General features: G+C 45.4%; 1 protein-coding gene across 1 annotated transcript in view; it reads right to left on the bottom strand.

The window, feature by feature from the left end:
- Positions 1 to 23,260, bottom strand: part of ACOT12 (acyl-CoA thioesterase 12) — a 517,871-nt gene that overhangs the window by 455,869 nt on the left and 38,742 nt on the right. Inside the window, exons 2-3 of the mRNA XM_085640749.1 lie at positions 14,999 to 15,068; positions 7,816 to 7,876 (exon numbers count right to left, since the gene is read on the bottom strand). Coding sequence (XP_085496875.1) covers positions 7,816 to 7,876; positions 14,999 to 15,068 — 131 coding nt within the window. The remainder of the gene's footprint in view (positions 1 to 7,815; positions 7,877 to 14,998; positions 15,069 to 23,260) is intronic.

Here is a 23,260-nt window from a genome sequence, read left to right on the forward strand (position 1 = left end):
GGAAGGAATCCGGACAGTGGTTGGGGTGATGGGTTTTTGACTTTGTTAACGGTTTTATGGTGCTGCAGCGGAAGCTTAAACACGATCTCACAGGTCTTTGGCTTTCTGGATGAAGAATTCTTGCATATTCCCGAGCAGTTCTTGAAAAGCGATGATGACAACACATAATATGGTCAGATCATCTTAATGATAAGTTTGATATTTTTACAGTGGTGTCACTGTCGACATTTTCAGATCTGCTAATGCCATTGACCTATTTGACTATCGATACTGCTTTCCTGTAGATTTGGCAGGTTTTGCTGTCGCAGTCGGAGCCCACTGATTCAACACTGACATCACTCCTTGGGAGAATCACTTATTGTCTTCATGTACAGATAGAGGGCTTTGATTTCTTGATAAATTTGGGAACCAAGGCTTCCAGTGTCATTCCGAAGACCGGGGTAAAATGATGAATGAGCATGTCAAGGGGTCGAGTTTTGAGAGATTTCATGTTTCTTAACTAAGCAGCAATTGACCATCATGCTACATTACGTTAAATTCTTTTTTTCTAAGTATGGCAAAGGTCTACAGAAATGTATTCATATTGTGTGACCTGCCTGTCAAGATACATTGTTTTATGTCATAGACCATTATGTTTTGAGACGCTTTTAGGTCGAAGCCTACCAGACAGTGCAGCGGTCTGGTTTGCTAAAGACGTCTTGAGGCCATTCAGAAAGCTGACCTAGGAACACATTCCGCCAGTTAATTTCCATTGGCTTTGTGGTTTGTAACTCACATTTTCTGTCTTTCTATTTTCTGCCTTTATTTGCTTTAGGCTGTCCAGCCTGAGTTCATCCCTCCCATTGACAAACCTTATTTACAGTAATCTTCCACGAACTCACTTTCTGTAAATAGGCCTTTAAATCTTGTTCTTATCTTGTCACATTTGCAGTACATTCAAAGACAGGAGGCAAATGTCAGGCTCTCTTTTCCAGTGAGCTTGGTGTTTATGTTTCTTTCTCGGACTTTAAATTGAGAGAATTTATGTGACAATCTTGCTGAGCAATTATCACAAAAAGAAGAGACCAGGGAATGAGCCTTCTCTGACTCCCCTTCCAAGGTTGAAAACTCACTCTAGAGAGAAGGACTAACTATATAAAAAACAAAGTCAACTGGAAAAATATCCCTCAGTTCCCCGAGCATACAGTAAGGAGACCTAAAAATCATCTATAAGAGGCAAGGGAGAAAGGGAAAGAGATAACTTCTCTTACTACTGCCCTCACACACTTTGCAGTGTCATGCTTCATCCAGCTTCGGTGAACCTGGCTGGGAAAGGGACAATTGTTGATCTTTGGAGTAAGTGTGACAGTAAGATCACGTTCCCACGATGGAGAAATTCTTAAAAACTCGGAAAATGGCCACCGCTCTATAACTTTTGGAAAGGGCCAATTGTAGAATTTCCGTTCTTTTTATGATACAAACACCCTACTTGGGTGAAGACCACAAAAATAAAGGGATCCGCACCCTGGTGAAGGCCAGTGTGACCCAGGTGGGCACGTAGTATTGGCCAAAACATGTTGGTTCCTGCAGCGGGGATATAGGGGTACTTCTTTCCCCTGGGAACTCCAAGTTTGACATTTTAATCCTATCAAGGGGAACTAAGATTAAAGGTAAACTTTTGGTATCGCCTTAGATAGTTTTAATTTTACTTGTCTGCACTTTTTGATCCCTTCTCGAGGGAACACCTTTTCCCTTTTTTACCTCTTTTCTTACCTATCTCCATCACCACTCTTCTTCATAAAAAATCTTTCACGCTCCGTCCAGTGTGTTGGTCTGCACCTGGACGTTTGATGCGGCCCTATGATGAAGCATGAAACTGCAAAGTGTGTGAGGGCAGTATTAAGAGAAGTTATCTCTTTACCTTTCTCCCTTGCCTCTTATAAATTATTTTTGCGTCTCCTTACTGTGTGCTCGGGGAACTGAGGGATATTTTTCCAGTTGACTTTGGTTTTTACATAGTTAGTCTTTCTCTCTAGAGTGAGTTTTCAATCTTGCTGAGTACCCATGTAAGAGGAGAGGGTGTATAATGTTTTTTTCTCCAAAAAAAGGGGGAAAAATGAACTGCACTGATGCTTCATATTATATCAGAATTAGTTCAAATTTACCACACTTATTTGCAATTCTGAAGTGTGGTGGAAACAAACATTTGAATACGATCAAGACACATCAATGCACTAGGTGATTTGAGCACATTATCATTTGTGTGCAGTAAAAACCGTATTTCGGTGTTTAAGTGTAATAGCCATTTCAATTGAAAATGTGTTGTTTGTATACTTAGTGTACTACTACACCATGCGTATGCCACACTACCCCATATCATTCTACTCTATGCCATGCCACTCCATTCTACGATACTACACTCTATGCCCTTCCACTGGACGCCACTTATCCCACTCCACACCAATGTACCCCACTTTGCTACAATCTACCCCAATCTACTCCTCTCCAATCTATTCCACTCCACTCAATGTATTCAACCCCAATTTACACCACCCCACCCCAATCTATCCCACACTACTCCAACTGACCCAACTTCAATCTACCCCACTCTAACCCAGTCTACTCTACACCAATCAATCACAATCCACTATGATCCAATCTACCCCACTCCTATACAATCTGCCCAACTCCAATCTACTCCACTCCAACCCAATCTACAGTACTTGACTCAAATCTAACCCCACTCTGCTGGTGTACCCACACTCTACTCCAATCCACTCCAATGTACCCCAATCCACTCCACCCCAATGTGCCCCAATCCAACCCACTCCAATCTACTACATTACAATTTACGCCACTGCATTACAATTTACCCCACTCTTCTCCACTCTAATCTACCCCGCACCACAATCTATTCTACTCCAATCTATCCCACTCCAATCTACAACATTCAAACCCACTCCAATATACTCCACCGCACTCCACACCCCTATACCCAAATATAGCCCTTTCCACTTAACTACAATCGATCACACCCCACACTAATCTACCCCACTCCACCCCTCCCCAATCTAACCACCCTACTCTACCCTACTTCAATATACCCCACTCCAATCATCCCTCTTGAATCTACCCCACTGCACCCCACTCATCCCTCTTTAATCTACCCCACTCTACCCCACTCACATCTACCCCACTCCAATCTACCCCACTACAATCTACCCCACTACAATCTACCCCACTACAATCTACCCCACTACAATCTACCCCACTTCACCCCAATCTACTCCAATCTACCCCACTCCAATCTACCCCACACCACTCCACCCAAAACAACCCAATCTACCCCCACTACCCCACTCCAATCTACCCCACTCCAATCCAATATACCCCAGTCCAACCAACACCACTCCAATCTACTCCAATCCGATTTACCCCACTATAATCTATCCAACTCCTCTCAAATCCAATCTACCCCACTCCAATCTACCACACTCCACACCCCTGTACCCAAATATACCCCTCTCCACTTCACTCCATGTACCACACTCCACCCAAATGTGACCCACTCCACACCAACCTACCCCACTCCAATCTACTCCACTCCAATTTACCCCACTCCATCCCAATCTACCCACCCCATCGCATCCCAATCTACCCCACTGCAATCTACCCAATTCCATCCCAATCTACCCACCCTATTGCATCCCAATCTATCCCGCTCCAATCTACCCCACTGCAATCTACTCCAATCCACCCCAATCCAATCCAGCCCACTGCAATCCACCCCACTGCAACCTAACCACTGTAATCTAACCTACTTTATCTTAACCCACTTTAGCCTAACCCACCCCATTCCAATCTACCCTACTCTATCATACCTCACCAATCCTAATCTACCCCACACCATCCCAATCTACCCCACTCCAGTCTACCACAATCTACCCTATCTCAATCTTCCCTACCCACCCCAATGTACCTCACATATGCCACATTAATCAACCCCACCACATCCCAACCTACCCGATCCCATCTCAATCTACCTCACCCCAATATACCTCAATCTACCGCACGCCACTGCAATCTAACCCACGCAATATAACCCACCGCAATCGAACCCACTGCAATCCAATCTACCCCATCTCACTTGACCCCACACCACTCCAATCGAACTAACATCACCCCAATTTACCTCACTCCCCAATCTACCCCACCCCATCCCATTCTAACCCGCACTCCCAACCCACCCGACTCCAATCAACCCCACTCCAATCTACTCTAATCCACCGAACCCCACTCGTATCTACTCCACTCCATCCCAATCTACTCCATCCCGTCTCAGTCTACCCCAACCCATCCCAATCTAGCCTAAACCATCGTACCCCACCCATCCCAATCTACTCCACTCCATCCCAATCTACCCCACTCCATCCCAATCTACCCCACCCATCCCTATCCACCCCACCCAAATCCACCCCACTCCAATCTACTCCACTGCAATATACCCAACCCCATCCCAATCTACCCCACCCCATACCAATCTACCCACCTTCAATATACCTCAATCTACCCCACCCCATCCCAATCTACCTCATTTTACCCCAATCTCCCCACCCCAATCTACCCTAACCCAATTTACCCCACCTCAATCTACCTCAGACCACTCAAATCCACCCCACTCCCTCAATCTACCCCAATCTAACCCACTCCCTCAATCTGCCTCACTCCCCCAATCTGCCCCACTCCCCCAATCTGCCCCACTCCTCCAACTCCTCCAATCTGCCACACTTCCCCAATCTTGCCCATCACCCACAACATACAATCAATCACAAGAGTAAGTAAAGCATACTATTGTCGGCTGCATCACAAGTATTCCTCGAGCGCTTGTTAATTAACAATAATAATTATACATGCCCCATAACTCAAGTGTTCATTTTGTGGGACAGCATAGTGCCATCCCCTTGTACGACAAATAGTCCACCGGCGGTGCCCACTGGCAATCGAATTTGTGGTCCATGTCGATAAGTGACCATGTCAGTTGCTCCATTGCCAGCAGTGACCAGAGACGTACAGCCCATTCCTGCAGTGTTGGTGGGCTTGGAGACTTTCATTTAAAGGCAATTGACTGTTTAGCAATCGTAAGCATGTTTGTTAAGAGTCCCAGTCCCCAGGATGAGCACTGCAGGGTTCGATTTCAACAGGTACCCTATCACTTCCTGAATGTGGGTGAAGATCTCTCTCCAGAATATTTTAAGCTTAGGGTATTACCTCCTGACATGTAGAGTATCGCCCTCTTATCCACATACTCTCAAGCACAATCCTTCGACCGAAGAGTACATTTGCTTAAACTGGGCTGGGGTTACGTGCCAATGCATCATGATCTTGTACATCAGTTCTCTATTTTGTGCACAATTAATGTGGGAATATCAGACCACCGTGTCTTCCATTGTGAATTTGCTACGTAGATTTCCCAGAGTTTGGACCCTCCTCCCCCCCCTGTATGTCCACACTGTATTTGATTTCACATCTGTCAACACCCCATAGATATTATAAATTAGCCCCTCGTATGGTATAAAGAGCTTTTCCCATTTTCTTAAGGATCTAGTGGCTGCTAATTTGTTGGAAATAGTTTATCCGTAACAATCTACAGCCAGCCTCTGACCATATAACTAAGTCTTTCTTCGCTATCCTCGGTGAGAAGTCTGGGTTGTCAAACAGTGGTGTGAAGAGGGAGTGGGGGGAGAGAACGTGGTCAGCCTTGGGGTCCTCATGAGGGAGTCTCTATCTTCCATGGTCGGTTTAAGTATATCAGAGTAGTAGCAAACTGGGAGTCTCGTGTGTTAATGGAGCCAGGGAAACGTCCACAGAGCTCAGCCCAACACCGAGGCATCTGTATGGATCCAGTAGCGTTCAGGCTCAAGACTCGACCATTCAATACGGATTCTAAATTGGGTCACTGGTAGTATCGTTTCATGTTGGGGAGGCTCAACCCATCCAACTGCTTGGATACCCTCTACACTTTCCTCAACACTCTTGCCCATTTTCCCAACCAAATGCATTAGTCTACGGCCTGCTGCAAATTTTGCATGTCCTTTTCAAGCAGTTTGACAGGGAGGGCCTGGAACAGATAGAGAAGTCTAGGGAGTATGTTTTGCTGCTACCCTGTCAAGTCAGGACACATAAATGTTTCTCCACCTCAATAGATTGGTTTTAAGAGCGCTGAGTAAGCGGGGCTAGTTGGCAACATACCGCTGTCGATAGTGCAGGGTGATGCATGTACCCGGGTACTTTATTTCCTCCCGGCAGACTACCGGAAAGCAGTTCTAGTCGAGAGAGTGTTTTTGGTTCCGGGGTCCAAGTCTACACCAAGCATCTTGGACTTCTCGTAGTTCTCTTTAAAACCAGAGACTATTTTATAACTGTCCAGGACTTCAAGAATTTTAGGGATGGACCGAATTGGGTCAGTTACTATGAAGAGTATATCATCTGTGAATAAATTAATTTTTAGGTCTTTCACCCTCTCGCTTCCGTCCCCAAGGCATACCTACGATCTCTACCTGTCAGCAAACAATCGCCACAAGTAGTTCCATTACTAGCACAAACAAGTGGGGGGGGGGGGGGGGAATTGTACACCCCTGGTGTGTCCCTCTTCAAAAGGGTTTAAACTCAGTCATTCACTACTCAGTCCCAAATATACTTTGTGAACTAGTTCAGAAAGAAATAAGAAATATCCTGGACCAGTGAAGAATTTTTTTCTGGATAGGCAGTTGCAATGCTTAATTTGTAGAATATGTTAGAGGCAGGGCCCAAGGTATTTCACAGGAGACCACCTCAGTGTGTGCCACCCAGTACCCTAGCCATTGCTGCTAACTATCAGTGCCAACGATGCCTACCAGCTATCACCAAATCTGACAAGTATGAAAATATCATATCACCAATAGTTGTGTGAATAACCTGGGATGGTATTATTATTTTTTTGATGTGTATTGAAGTGTTACACACTGCTGATAAGATCAGCTCATGGATGGATAGATAGCTTCATCATGTGGTGGAATGAAAGAAATAAGTGATGGTGTAACAAAATCAGTGGTGGTGCTCAGCACCAGCAAATACCAGCACAAATTAAGCATAGGTATTTCAGCAATCTTTCCAGTGCAGCTAAAGTCAATATGTACTCCATCAACAAACTTCAGAGCATCAACTGTTTCTGTCTGTATTGGTATTTTGTTTCTTGGTTTGACTGGATCTCAACAATGTTTCCCGCTCCATCCCTATTTTCACTCGTCACAGAAGTCGTTTCAAGATCTCTGGGAAGGGCAGGTCTGGTAGTACTGCCCTACCCAGCATACAATAGGCTAACATCCTTTTTTGTGTGGGACTGTGGGCCCAGGCCGGGTCACTTGGGATAAATAGGGCCAGACCAGAGGCTCTTCCTTCTATGAAGGCGTACATGGTGCCTGCCTGATGCATGTCTAGATGGAATGAAGGAGATCCTTGCGTCCTCCTGGTGATCTGAGCACATGAATAATCAGAACTTCCGTTGATGGGGAATATCGCACCACATCTTCATCATTATAACGGTATTTTATTTCAGACCCCTGGGTGCATCTTAGGGAGACTAGGCTAGGACCGCTCTGAACGATGAATAGGTTCACAAGAGCAAAATAAATTAGAACTTCTGTCACTGCATAGGTTCTAGCACATTGACTGGTCTCTTGTTTAGACAAAACCAGCTCGAAGCCACAGAGGAGACGTTTCAATGTTTTGTAGAATTGTAATACATTTGATATTTGCATAGGCAGAAAATGTGCAAAATTGGAAATCTGCATTTCTTACCTCCATACTCGTATTGAAGGCTCTGTTAACCTTTGCCTTTATACTGATGACTTGGCCAATCCTGAAAGTAGAAAACAGAAATTCAGATATAGAAGAAAAGTAGCACAAATAAAAAAATACCATCACGGTCTTAGTTCATGAGACTAAATGCCTTTGCATGATTTCTTAGGGTCTGATGTCAGCTCATAAACAGCTATATCAAAGCAAGATCTAATGCATTACCTGATTCCAGACACCATTTCTAAAATGTGTCACTGTAGCTTGTGATTAGAAACAATTCTATTCCCAATAAATTGAAAGTTAAAGTGATATTATCCTTATCAAACTTGCTGACACTTGATTGATAAAAGTGTATTAAATCACAACATAAGGTTGTAAGTAGTCAGTAGGCCTTCAAAAATGGTACAGCTGTCTTGGGTGTAGAAAACTCAAGCAGAACTGCATTTTCTTTCCTATGTTCCATTGTAAAAAAAAAAGCCCTTTTATAAGCGAGGGAATAAATAGTTATGCTTGGGTATTTATAAATTACTAAAATGTACAATGGAGTTGATTGAAGCCGCTTACAAGCTATTCCCAAGAAACTCTTCTCAGAACTCAACCAACAACTTGGTAGTTTACGTTATTTGCACTCAATAAAACCAAGCTTCGGGGAATTGACAAAACACTGTCCTCAAATGTGCCATATTCTGCCCTGGTAGGTGGAATGATGTGCATCATTGGAGGAGCTCTGTTAAATTAACTTTAGAAATCTGTCTGCAGTGGTGGAGTTCCTTAGGTTAGGTGTGATAAAGAAACTACTACACTGGTTTTGATGCTAGACCCTGGAGTAACTTTGTCATTACTAATAAGTCACCGATGACATGAAGCCACCAACCACGCAATAGAGATTTTAGATAGCAGATTTAGGCCAGAACTCAGGACAGAATCCGTGCTAGTGGAGCTTAAATCAAAATCTATTAAACAGCACCGTCCTGTCGCATAAGGCCCTAATTTGATCATTGTTTAGTTGGTATGTTGATTGTTTGACTAAGGTGGTAATTAATTTATTGATAGTTCACATGCGTGCCATTTCATCAATATCTTGCAAAATTGTGTGGTGTATTTCACAAGTGTGAAGATTACATCTGGATCTATACTTGTTTTGGGTGTCTGTCTATGTATTTTCACTGCCAAGTGGTATTAGATGACTGGATAAAAGCAAACTAAACAAAAGCTAAATGGATGGGGCACATAACATGAGCTAGAACCCCATTTTTTTTTTGGAGTGTACATTTTCCTGCAACTCAGGTTAATTTGTCTTTTAACATTGTGATGCTACACCTTCACCTGCTTAGTATTAGGCTCCCGCCTTCGTGCACTAATCATCTTGACAGTCGTTTGAAGTTTAGATTTCTGACATCGTGCAAAGAGACATTTGACTTTAGTGGTTTAATGCCTGCAACAGATGAAGAATTATTCTATCCAGTCAGCACACTGCCAAGGACAATCTCATTAGTTTAGGGCTCTTTGATTCAAAACTGCTTTTCAACGTTGTAGCCCATTGAAAGTTAACATATCACAACAACCACCTCATTTATGTGACGCTAGTTAATGTGTATAAGAATAGTGCAGTATTTGGCCTCTTGGTGTTTTGTTCAGGTATCGGTCTGTGATTGCGATGTATCCCACAGCGGTTATACACTGGAGGATTTTGTTCCTCACCGACATTAGTTTGGGTGAGTGGCTTGGAGGGTGGGGTGTATCCTCGTGTAGGAATTAGATAAAGAGCGAGGGTTATCTAACTTTTCAGCCTAAACCATGTGTCCGTCATATGCACAGAGGGTTGTCACTGCATGGTGGTTCACAGTGGAGGTTTGGGACTTGAGACCCCCCCACTTACCTCTCTAATCAAACCTCAGGAAATTCATCATCCAAGCCAAGGCATCTTACTACACGGATACATACCATCAATACAGTATTAAATCATAGCAGAGTTCTTTTCAAAGCCATTAAGCACAGTTTCAAGACCACTTGAGGCTCGCGCATTGAACATGCCAAAATGTGCTCTACTGAAAATAACAACTTTTTTAAATTAAAAAGGTCTACAGAATAAAAAAAACCACAGACAATTCAGTTGGATCTATCATACCCACAGTACACCAAGCAGTCACATTTTGACTCAGTGTACATTAAAGACCTTTCAAGACTCCTTGAACCATCCCTGATGATTAACTCAGGTCCCTCCTCTAGGTCTTTAATGCTCCTCTCACACAAGGATTTCTGAGGCATCATCGAGACTTGACATACCCTACCTTTTCTGGAAAAAGTGAACCTCAACAGTCTTGCCAAAAACAGCTATATTACCATCCAAACGTTTTAGACAATATTATCAAAAGACCTGTCCGCTGAGAAGGTCAAGAGCAACACCTTCCTGTGGGACTACCAATAGGTTCTCACGCAACATAGAGGGCAGAGTTACCAACAATCTAGTTGATTGGTGACTCATTCTAGATTATCGATGAAATTATGCATTTCCTGAATATTCTCTCCCTCCCCTCTCAGTATCTTTCTGTACCATCAACTGCAAGGCCCGGCTCCACATCCTCTCATTTAGGCAGGGATTCAATATAAACATCCTACCTCAACAACATATTCTATAAATCTTAAAGATCTAAACATATGCAGGAAACCTAGAGTACACCTCCTGAAAGCTATTGATATTGCTAACAAGAACATCAAGATCTACCACTGTGCAGAGAATAACTGGCTATACTTGACAATGTTATCAAAAAGCTGCTTTAACCACCTGAGAGCTTCTTCACCATCCAAGCTTGTAACTCTAACGCCTATCTAAAGCCCAACCCTCTACAGACAGAGTTTGTGTTAATTGCCAATGACTGCAAGCAAAAACACAATGAGATTGACTCTGCAATCAAGATCGATAGCTTTACAACTCAATTGTAGATCAGCGCCAAATGATTAGGATTGTACACTGATACCAGTTTTGGCTTTAAAACTCACACTGCAGAAAGACAAAGACTGACTGGTGCCAGCTTTGCCTACTCTGCAGAGTCGTGCACCATCTACCAGAATTCAACTTCATAGCAGACACCCAATCGCTATCTTCACATACATTGATGGTGGGAACAGCCACGCTTGCTGACATCTCAAACTCGCACCGGAGTGAAGACATATGATTGAACCGCATCCATGTTTAGAAAACTCTACTGGTGCCCACTCCCACCCGCATCATTTCGAAGTCTGCTTCAAGGCATTAAAGCTTCAATACTCCAAGGTACCACACTAGCTAACTCAAGATAAGAGAGTGCAAGAAAGAAGGGGACTAAATAACAGATCTTTACCTGCTTTACACCAGGATATGGAATACGATGCTGATACACATTCGACAAGCCCCATCCCTCCATCGCTAATGGAAGCAACTCCAGGTTCATCCCTCTTCAAAGTAAGGAACCACACAACTCTCTGTAAACCATACTCTTATATATTCTTTACTCTTGTGCATTGCTCTATCGCTTTGAAATCAGATCTATGCTGTCCACATAAGTCTACATACATGGATATCTTGCAACTGACGCTGTGGTTTTGCATATAGAGGAGAACTAATCTAAAGGGAAATTAAGGATTTTTGTAGCACATCAGTACCTCTGAAAGGCCATCAGTGCTGGGCACAGTTCGTAATCGCCTGCGAAGACAACAGCCAAGAACCTTAAATGCAGACCATGGTTGCCAGCGACTGTTGCCTGCATTCACTGGTTAAGTTAGGTAAACTGCACACACAGGCAACACATGCTTGTTTAGTCTACCCAAAAATTAGCTGATGTTGTGAATGTTAAGGAAAGCATAGGGTGACCAGACATCCTGGTTTTCTCCAGAGGGTCCTAGTTTTTGAAGCAGTTGACCGGTGCACCGACACTTTGCTCCAAATTACAGTAATATCCAGGTTTTTGTGCAGTGCCCGGGATAAACAGAGAAATATCCAGTTTCTTAACTAGTGTCTAGGTGCGCATGCTTACTTCGTACAGGTACTGAGACGGGTCTCTATTGGGCTCTCCATTTTTGCCCTCAGGGTGGAAAAAAAATCTTACCACTGCAGCAATACCACCCTTCACTGCCTTCAAACAGATCTGTTATAGTTCTTTCACAACCTCATTGTTCCAGAACTGAAGTATTTTCAATATTATATACAACAAAGCCAATATTGTTGCTTATTTAGCTTATGTAGCTAACAACAATTGACAAATCTAATAGTCCTGGTTTGTTGTAGGTGTATTGTTACTTGTAATGTTTATCTGGATACAATGACAGAAGCAGCAAATCTTTCTGGCGGGACACTATGTTATGCACAGATTTTTTTAGCTTATGTGTTTTAAGCCACGCCTTTAATTACATTGGCCACTTCCCTTTGAGAGACCCCCCAGTTTCTTCATCCAAATTAAAGCCTGGATACTTCAGTCATGTCACCTGGTCTTTGTAGAGTGTTGTACGGGACTTCACCGCGCTGCCTAGTTTGGGAGCGATGGGAGGGCACAGGGTGCATGAGAAGTTGAAGGGAGTGTGGGGGAAATTGTTGGGTGTTGTACGCAAGTGGTCAAGTTACTGCAGCCTCCAAGCCTGCTCGGGTAATATTTCTACTACATCTGAAGGCCCTGTGTGATGTAGAAGCGGTGAGACATCGGCGCGTGCAGTTGTCTCATGGGGCATGGTTGGGAGAGATACACAGGATCTGAGGCAAGTTCTGCTTGTTGTGACCTACAACACTTCCGTGCTGTAGTACCCTTCTCCCCACTACTCAGACCACCTATCTGGGAGGAAGCGGGGCGCTGGACTGTTCTACCAGACGACCAGAAATGCTGGCTTGTAATTGGACAGTAACTGCCCCCTGAAGAAAGGCACTCCCTAAAATGCACTTGGGGAAAGTTTTTAAGCACTATGATGTGATGGGTTTTATCACAGCAAAGAATGGATTTATACACAGTGCCTAGAGGTGTTTTTAAAGCTGCTCAACAGGAGCCCCTTATGTACGACAGAAGTGTGTACATAGCGGACATCACCAGTAACATACTGCATCTATTTTAGAGTTAGCCTTGTATCTGAGAAATTCCACAGCCCCCCCACCTCATCTCAGAGGCACAGACAGGCCTATAGTCACAGGCCATCCTACACCCCAGAGGCACAGACAGGCCTTCTCTCATCTCTCCCCTCATCTCTGAGGCACAGACTGGCCTTCTCTCATCCCGCCCCGCATCTCAGAGACACAGACAGGCCTACCTCCTCAGCCCTTACCACATGATAATGCCTTTTGTCTCCCTTTCTCTTCCTTCTTCCTCTTCCCCTTATTGGCTTCTGGTATGGGACAAGCTTTTTAGCCATTTTTGCAAATTATTAGCTTTGAGTCCATTCTTGACATTGTTAAATCGTAAACCCCACATCCATGCTGTTAGCTTTAAAATTCATTGCTGTCTGGGTCACACATCTGATTTGTAGTCTGTAATTCTTCATCTGTGTCTGTGGAGGCAGCTGTCATTGTAGTCCTCATTCTAGGTCTATGACAGCTGTCAAAAAGCCCTACTTTTATGTCAACGGTTATTGCAAACTGTAGTCCTACTTCTATGTCTATGACCTGTCCTGCTTTTTTGTTAGGTCGAGCATTCGAGACCTGTTGTATATACTTTAGTATATACTTCTCTTGGGCTTAAAGCCATTACCCCTGCTTTTCATTAGTTTCAGTGTCCTTTAATTTCCTTGCTTGTTAGTGGTCGATCCTCCCTCTTTGTCCCTGCATCAGTTGTTTACTACCACAAAGCAGGGCCTTAGTTCTTATACCCTTCCACTTGTCCCATTGTAGCATATGTTTAGGGACTACTTCTCCCTTTCTTTAGGAGCATTTGACCAGAGCACTTCATGCTCCAGGTCAGATTCTGTAAACGGGGATATAAATCACATTCTTCCCTTGTTACATTTGCTGTGCAATTAAAGGCCAAGGTCAAATGTTAGAGGTTGTAAACCGACCCTCTCCATTTACCTTTTAAACTTAACTCTTTCCTCCCCCCATGCCCCCCATCACCCTTCAACTGCCCCCAGCCAATGAAAAGAAGCATTTACAATGCAATAGGTCTCGCATTTGCGAGAATTTGAGCCATTGGAATTGTAAAAGACAATGCCTTTTTTTTACGTATTGGTTTTGAAAACATAAATAAAAGGCATTGTCATTTACAGTGCCAATAGCTTAAACGCGCACAAATGCGAGACCTATTGCATTGCAAATGCTTGGTTTGAGAATCTGGTCACCCTAGGAAAGTAGAATACTGTGTGATTGCAAATTGCTGCTGCTGCTGCTTGTGCTCAAAGTTTGGGAACACTGGCTTCAGTTTGAGCACTCAGTTTCAGATGTCTTCCTGTACTCACACCCCAGACTTTGGAGATGGCTGATGGCAAGTTTTGATCTCGCCTAAGTTATATATTTAAATAAAAAATGTACTCATCTAACTTTCATACTGGGCGGAGTTTACGGAGTCAGCTGTCAAGATAGCGAAAATGCAATTTCTGAGAAAATCACTCAACCCACATTCGCCATTTATTTAGGAGACATTTTTAGAGTAGCCTGTGACTACTTTGCAAATTGATAAGAAAAGTCCTGAGCAGCATTACACAGGGCCTTATTTAGAGCTTGCAGCTGTCCTCTCCACCAGACAGATGTCTTACGCACTCTAACTATGGCATTGGCACAGTAGAAAGCTGCCACTTTTCGGAAGATTTCCTGCCTCCGGCAAGCTCTAGAGAAGGTCCACAGTAATTTAATAGGAAAGTTTAGTAAAACGTTTTATCGAACACCTGCTTCCGCCAATAGCGTTCTTCTTATCCTCGGGTTTTTATTGTTTGTGGTGGTTAATGTGTGTTTTCTGCGCGCTGAGTTTTAAGATCACTCTGAATAGGAATAAAGTGTTCTCACACTCCTGACGTCACAGACCTGCACTCAGAACGCTTGGTTACCTCGGACTCTTGTGTTCAGACTCAGGGGGACTTGGCCCAAGCCCTGGCAGACGCTCTAAGAATGACCCTTGCTCCAGGAGGGACTCATTGAACGGTATCATCAATGCTCCCAGACCCGGTTAATCATCTCCGTTGTCCCTCTCAGAGGACGATGCGTGATCCTGCGTACAGTACGTGCAGTGCCAGGACGTACCTTGCAGTGGCTTGGAAGCGTATGTCATCCACCGACGCGGTGACGCAGGGGACCCCAGCATGCTTCTCGGCTGAAACAAAGACCGCAAGCACTATATCAACAATATGACAGGCACACATTAATAATTCAACCAGTCTGTTAAACACATGCTGATCGTCATTTGTCAAGTGTAATATTTACTGACGGGGTCTGCTTTGTAATGTGACGTAGACGCCCTTTTTTTTAATAAGCAGAGGTAGATTTACATTGATTAATTGGATTCAAATTTCTATTTTAATCTATGTTGGCTTTTGATACTTCTTTAGGGCTCACTCCAAGCTACTCGCTATAAATTCCTGTCCATGTTTCATTTCCTGTTTGCATCTTTTAGTCAATTTACGAGAGGTTACTTTAATTAAACTTTGAAATGCTTTTCAACAAATAGCATTTAATGTGTAAATACTGCAACAAGGACACAGCTTGTTTTATACATGCATTTCCTCAATTGTTTTCTGACGTTTCTATCTGTAATCTATCCAAGAACGTTAAAACTATATCAATCTGGAGTATTCATGAAACACCACCAGTTTATTCCATCTTTAAAAGAAATTCCACCGCCATTTTACGAACCCGACCACGTACATTTAATGAAAGAAAAAACGCGTTTCTGATTATTTTTTAGATACAAGTTTATCCACAAACTCATTTAATCATGATTACTTCAATGTCAATATTCTCTAAAGCCCAAGAGAAAGCTTCACCACAGTAAAAAAAAATCCCTTATAATGGCTTACTTTGAAATATTTCAAACATACCACGTGCAGAATGAGAATAGTCTGGTTCCAGCTTATTGATAGATGTACCAAAAGTATAGTTGTTATCACGTCACGTTGACGTGACGCAGGCGGCCATGTTGGCGCCGGGGAGCGCGCGCGGCATTAGCGCGCCGAGCAGCCAGAGGGAGAGTGTGCCGGCCGACGCTCCTCGGTACATCCTCATAAGAATGCAAAATAAATATAGCGGTAACCCAACAACGTGCCTCGAGTGATTATTGAGCAACTTTACAGTGGCGACGAGGTCGGGACAGAGACCTGACCGACGCGGGAGCACAGGAGAGGGCAACACTCCACGTGGCCCCCACGAGGCGAAGGAAGACACGCAAGCAGGTCACCAGGCCCAAAACGGAACACCAGCCAGGCCTGCCTGGAGCGGTGGAGTCACGGAAAACGTCCTAGTCAACCACGTCGGACGATCCGAGGTACGGAGCAACCGAGGAGCGTGGCAGTGCCACAGTACAGCACACGAGCTGCATATAGGCCACAGGGACGACGCTATCCACAAACGGCCAAGAGCACACGCGCCACCTTCACACATATCCACGTACAGGGAGCGCTGCGCTGGCTACCAAAGAGGAGGAAGTGGGGTCTAGTAACAAGAGCCCCCAGAGAATCAAGCACACAGGGAACAACAACAACACCCCAGGCAGCCCCCCGAGCAAAGCCACCGACGGAACGAGCGCCAAGGAAGTGAAGATGAGTACCCCGGCAGGGTATGCGATTGCACCCGTGCAATTCCTAACGAAACCCGGAGACCCACTGATGAAATGGGAGGACTGGAAGGAATATATAGACAATTTCATAGGGGTCCTGGAGGACGAAAATGAAGAGCAGTTCACTCCTCAGAGAAAAAAACGCATCCTGCTACTAAATCTGGGCCCAGAGGGACTGAGAATATACAAGAGTCTAGTACCAACGAAGAGAGAAGACACAGACGACGATGTGTATGCGCATGCAGTGGAGGACCTAGATGAGCGATACCGCCCCACCATCTGTGTTTCAGTGGATAGATATAACTTCCAGCAAAGGAAACAACAGGTGGGGGAATCCATCGAAGAGTATGTAGCAGCGTTGAGAAAGCTAGCAGCCCCGTGTAAGTACGCACTGTGGGAAGATGAATTCATAAAAGACCAGGTGATCATGCACACCACCAGCGCAAACGTGCAAGACAAGCTGTGGGCGAGTGGGGACACCACACTCAAGGAAGTAATGGTCATAGTGAAGAGGGCAGAACTCTCGAAGAGGTGCGCCGATGCTACAAGAAAAGAGGCGGTCACCCCAACCATGGTGAACAGGATACAGGAGGGAGATCACCGCAAGGACCAGAAAAACAAACAACCCATGGCAAAAGGGACTAGCAGATGGCAAGGGAAACAAGCGGACAGTGAGAACAAGAAAACGTGCTACAGGTGTGGAAGTTGGTCCCACGAAGCCCACGACAGACGTTGCCCGGCATTCCGAGCCAAATGCCTGCACTGCGGTATCATGGGTCACTACGAGAAGGTGTGTCGGAAGAAACAACAGAAAGGAGTGGTGAAATATGTTGACCAAAGCGCAGAAGACCTGGAGGAAGCCACAGAGGAAGAAGTGGTCACCGTCTTATGTATATACGATCAGGTATTGAGCGTAGACGCCAAGAGATCAACCAAACCAGTCCTAGAGATGTCCATGGGCGGCATCACCATTTCAGTAGTGGCAGACACCGGATCCCCATTTACCATTATACAGAGAGCAGTGTGGGAAGAACAGTTCCAAACCAAGTTGGGCCCTGAACTGGAGAAACTAGACATACGACCGGTTACCTATAATGGGGATCGCATTCCCATGCTGGGTTTCCGACGTCTACTGTTCGAGTTCAGAGGCCGATCAGCGTGGTGCAAACTGTATGTGGCCGAGAAAGGACCCTCCGTCCTAGGATGGTTAGACCAGGGCGACCTAGGCATAAAACTCGACCCAGGAGGGAAGGAACAAATTCTGCTCACAGAACAGGAGGAATGGCCGGACATGAACAGATGGAAGAAGAACTACCCAAAAGTGTTTGGGGGCACTGTAGGGAAAATGGAGAAATTTCAACATAAAATAGTGCTCAAGGACGGAGCCACACCAGTAGCACATAAAGTGAGGAATGTGCCCATTGCAGTAAGGGAAGCCGTCCAGACAGAACTCCAAGATCTGGAGAAGAAGGGCATCATAGAACCCATTACCTGCGCCGAATGGCTGGCGCCCTTGGTGGTCGTGATGAAACCCAACGGGAAGGTCAGGCTCTGTGTGGACCTGAGAGAACTCAATAAAAACATAGTGGTGGAGAAATTTCCCCTTCCCAAGATAGAGGAGATGTTGGCAAAAACCAGAGGAGTTCAGTGGTACTCCACCATTGACCTTACATCAGCTTACCACCAGGTAGCTCTACACCCGGACAGCAAAAGCCTGACATCGTTCATCACCCCGTTTGGGTGCTACAGATTTTGTCGCATGCCGTTCGGGCTAGCCTCGGCGGCAGCCGTCTTTCAGAAGATGATGCACCAATTGTTCAGAGACTGCAAAGATGTACAGTACTTCCAGGACGACATCCTAGTGATGGGGAGAGATAGGAGAGATCATGACCGGAAACTAGAAAAAGTACTACAAACACTAGAAGCCAAAGGTCTCACGGCAGAATGGTCGAAATGTCGGTTGGGACTGCAATCGGTAACCTATTTAGGCCATGAAATTGGGCGACAGGGGATCACACCCAAGACGGGGAACGTGAAAGCCATCGCGGAAGCACCGCCCCCCAAGAACAAGGAGGAAGTCAGATCGTTCCTGGGGATGGCGGAGTACTATAGCAAATTCGTGGTACATTTCGCATCCAAGACCTACAACATGAGGAGGCTGACCAGAGAGAGCACGGTGTTCCAGTGGACACCGGAAGCCCAAGCGGAATTTGAAGTCATCAAAAAGGGAATCCTAGAAGCCATACCACTCAAGGGGTACGACCCACAAGGCGCCACCATACTCATCACCGACGCCAGCGACAAGGGGTTAGGCGCTGTACTCATGCAAGACCGAGGAAGAGGGGACACGGAGACAATCAGCTTCGCCTCCAGAGCACTGACGGAGACAGAAGGCAAGTACAGCGTCATCGAGAAGGAGATGTTAGCGGTGGTGTGGGCCATGACGAGGTTCCGGCAGTTCCTATGGGGTACCCGATTTCTGCTCAAGACGGACCACAAGCCGTTAGTGAAGGTATTAACATCGTGCGGGCACGCCAGCGCCACACCCCGGATATCGAAGATGTCCTTAAAACTGTTGGAATTCAGATATGATGTGGAGTACATCCCTGGAAACAAGAACCGAGTGGCGGACTACTTGAGTCGAGCGGCGGCCATGGAGCCGGGAGAAGAAGACCCAGCGGACAGAGGAGAGATGGTAGCTCTCATAGAGGACCAAGAGAAGATAATCAGCATACAAGAGTGGACGGAAGCCTATGAAGAAGACTCTGACCTTATGGAAGTAAAAGCGCACATCACACAAGGGTGGCCTGATAAGAAAAAGGTGAAAACCAACCTCAAACAATTTTATGAAGTGAAAGAAGAACTGACAGTAGGAGACAAGGGCATATTCATCTACCGGGGAGACAGAGTAATTCCCCCCACGAATCTCATCAACAAGCTGCTGGACTTATTACACGAAGGCCACCTTGGCATAGGGAAACTCAAGGCCAGATCGAAACAGAACTACTGGTGGCCAGGGATGGACGTAAGAGCAGAGAGGCATGTCAGAGAGTGTCCCCAATGTCAAGGGGCCGACAAAACATTGAGACCACTACGTCCAGCCCTTGGAAAATTCGACACTCCCTCAAACCCGTGGGAAGAGTTGTCAATAGACATTCTAGGACCGGTGCTGGATGACCAGAGCATACAGAAATATGTGTGTGTCCTCATCGACCGTTATTCCAAATGGCCAGAAATAAAGGTGAGCGAATCCATGGACACGGAGAACATCCTGGAGTTTCTATCGGAAACATTCACCCGAGAAGGAATTCCCAAGTCCATCTTAAGTGACAATGGACCACAGTTCACATCGGAAAGATGGAAACAATTCATGGGAAGAAATGGCATCTCTGTAAAGCACACGGCCATATACCATCCGGCAGGCAACGGTCTGGTGGAACGATTTAACAGAGTGGTGATGGGGGCCATACAAGCGGCCATCACCTGTAATAAAGACTGGAAGAAAGCGTTGGAGAACATGGTATGGGCCTACAGAATAACGCCCACAAGCACGGGGTATAGCCCGTTTCAAATATTGAGAGGACGTGAACCCTTCACGCACGACAACAGAATCTGGAAGGAGAAGGTGGTGACCAGCGAATGGTCTCCGGCGGTAGTAAGAGCAAATCTGGAGAGAGCACAAGCCACCTACACCAACAACTACAACAAGAGGAGGAATGTGAAGGACACTCAGTTAGAGAGAGGAGAATGGGTGAGAGTAAAGCTGGCGACCCTACAAAGAAAGGGAGACAGCAAGTACAGCAAGCCGATGCAGGTTAAGGAAGTTTATGATCGAGCGGCCCTGCTCAGTGATGGGAACGTGTGGTCGCAGGACCGCATGGCCCGGTGCAACAAGATATTGAGATGGGAACAGTGGGGTCCGGAAGGTGAAGACACGGAAGACGGGGATGAAGAGAACAAGAAAGGCGGAAGTGAACAAATGGAAGAAGCAGGTGCAGGAGAGGAGCAAGAAGGTGTGTTAAGGGGTGAGGCCCCAGTGGTAGAGATGGACAGGCCGAGAGGCAATATGAACAGCGAAGGAGCGATGAGTGGAGGAACAGAAATCGAGGAAACGCAGAGCCAAGGGGCTCGAGGGAACATTGGTAAGGTGACCAGGAGTGGAAGACAAGTGGTAAGGCCTTCCAGGTTCCAAGACTTTGAACTAACCTGCGAACTGTAAGTGACTGATTTTTGGTTTGGTAAAAGGGGGAGATATGTAGCGGTCTAGTTGTTATCACGTCACGTTGACGTGACGCAGGCGGCCATGTTGGCGCCGGGGAGCGCGCGCGGCATTAGCGCGCCGAGCAGCCAGAGGGAGAGTGTGCCGGCCGACGCTCCTCGGTACATCCTCATAAGAATGCAAAATAAATATAGCGGTAACCCAACAACGTGCCTCGAGTGATTATTGAGCAACTTTACAATCCACCGACGCGGTGACGCAGGGGACCCCAGCATGCTTCTCGGCTGAAACAAAGACCGCAAGCACTATATCAACAATATGACAGGCACACATTAATAATTCAACCAGTCTGTTAAACACATGCTGATCGTCATTTGTCAAGTGTAATATTTACTGACGGGGTCTGCTTTGTAATGTGACGTAGACGCCCTTTTTTTTAATAAGCAGAGGTAGATTTACATTGATTAATTGGATTCAAATTTCTATTTTAATCTATGTTGGCTTTTGATACTTCTTTAGGGCTCACTCCAAGCTACTCGCTATAAATTCCTGTCCATGTTTCATTTCCTGTTTGCATCTTTTAGTCAATTTACGAGAGGTTACTTTAATTAAACTTTGAAATGCTTTTCAACAAATAGCATTTAATGTGTAAATACTGCAACAAGGACACAGCTTGTTTTATACATGCATTTCCTCAATTGTTTTCTGACGTTTCTATCTGTAATCTATCCAAGAACGTTAAAACTATATCAATCTGGAGTATTCATGAAACACCACCAGTTAATTCCATCTTTAAAAGAAATTCCACCGCCATTTTACGAACCCGACCACGTACATTTAATGAAAGAAAAAACGCGTTTCTGATTATTTTTTAGATACAAGTTTATCCACAAACTCATTTAATCATGATTACTTCAATGTCAATATTCTCTAAAGCCCAAGAGAAAGCTTCACCACAGTAAAAAAAAATCCCTTATAATGGCTTACTTTGAAATATTTCAAACATACCACGTGCAGAATGAGAATAGTCTGGTTCCAGCTTATTGATAGATGTACCAAAAGTATCTGGTAAGGAGAGTCTTGAACGTCCAATTTGTCACTACACTTGGCATGTTTAATTTTACAGGTAGTCCCAAATAGGCACAAGGTTTCCTGCAAAAATGTAGACAATCCGTACATATTTTAACCCAGTATTTGTAAAGTGCGAACTAATCACCCTTAAGGGTCTCCAGGCGAGCTATTTCCCACAGTCACATTGTGCTGGGCTAACCTGCCGCCAGTGCCCGTGATCGAACTATGAGCCCCATGTTCCGGAGTCAGCTGCCCTGCCAGCTGCGCCACACCACTTTCTTTTTTTTGGTCTCACAAACCCGTCGCGGACGGTCCATTAGGGCTGAGGGGCCACGTTCCCACCACTTTTGGCCCTTCACAAATAGTGTCGATCAGGCTGGACAAATGTCAGCCAGACAGACACCGTTCGTATTCAGGTCAAGCACCCAGGAGCCAAACATGCGCATTTAGCGCAGGCTTCTGGCTGCCTGAGCTGAAATTTGCTGGGCTGAGGAAGTCACAGCTCCTGTGGGCGTGACCACCTCAGCTCAGCAAAAGTCCCTGAGGCCGTTCCCTCAGTGGTAGCAAACTGATTGCCTCGCACTAGGGGGCTTCAGTTGTAAGCCTTGAAGTGCCCAGGGTCTAGTGTCATTCAGTGACACTTCATCACAGAGTCAGAAGGGGTCAGCAGTCTCACTGACCCCATCCCACTCTGTGACGACGTTGGGAATGCTGCCTTCTAAGGCCAGCCAATGAGAGAAAGCAGAAGTCCCCAGCCTCCTCGGACTTCTGAGGTAGAGCAGCAGGTAAGTGTGTGTGTTTTTTTATTTAATTAAATGTTTGGTGCGTGTATGTATGAATGTTTGGTGGTGCGTGTTGCGAGTGGATATGTTTGTGTGTGTGAATGCATGGCTGTGAGTTTGTATGTGTGCATGTGTGTCTCGTCCATCCGCCCCCCCTCCCTCTTAAATTTAGTGGCTGCCACTGCCTCAAGGTTCACCAAAACCTGCACAAACGGAAACCTGTGCTTGGATTCAGAAGGCCCTTCTTCCTTTCAGGATGAAGCTAGATCTCTGCAAAGCATGCAGTCTTTGTTCGTTTTTAACGCCCCTCAGATCATGCCAGGCCTTCCAAGGGCAGTGTACCGTTCCCCCACTCCTCAGAACTGAGAGGATCATCTGTCTGTATCAGCCGTTTTTCCTCACAGGCAGAACAGACTATTACGCAACAGCAGGGCATCGGCTTCTATGGGAGATAAAGGTCTCTATGATGCTCTTGAGGTGGGAGACCCTGGGCACGGGACTCCCCTTCAATGGGCGCTGCACTACTGAGCACCCCAGAGAGAATGCAAACACAATGCAACTCTTCGCAGAAGTGGGCCTTCCCCATAGTTCACACAATGTAGCATTACTCGTCAGGAGAGCTCAGCCCTTCAATCCTTTAAGAATACTCCCACACTAGTCAT

Source organism: Triturus cristatus, chromosome 2_1 (genome assembly GCF_964204655.1).
Source record: "Triturus cristatus chromosome 2_1, aTriCri1.1, whole genome shotgun sequence".
In the NCBI taxonomy this organism is placed as follows: domain Eukaryota; kingdom Metazoa; phylum Chordata; class Amphibia; order Caudata; family Salamandridae; genus Triturus; species Triturus cristatus.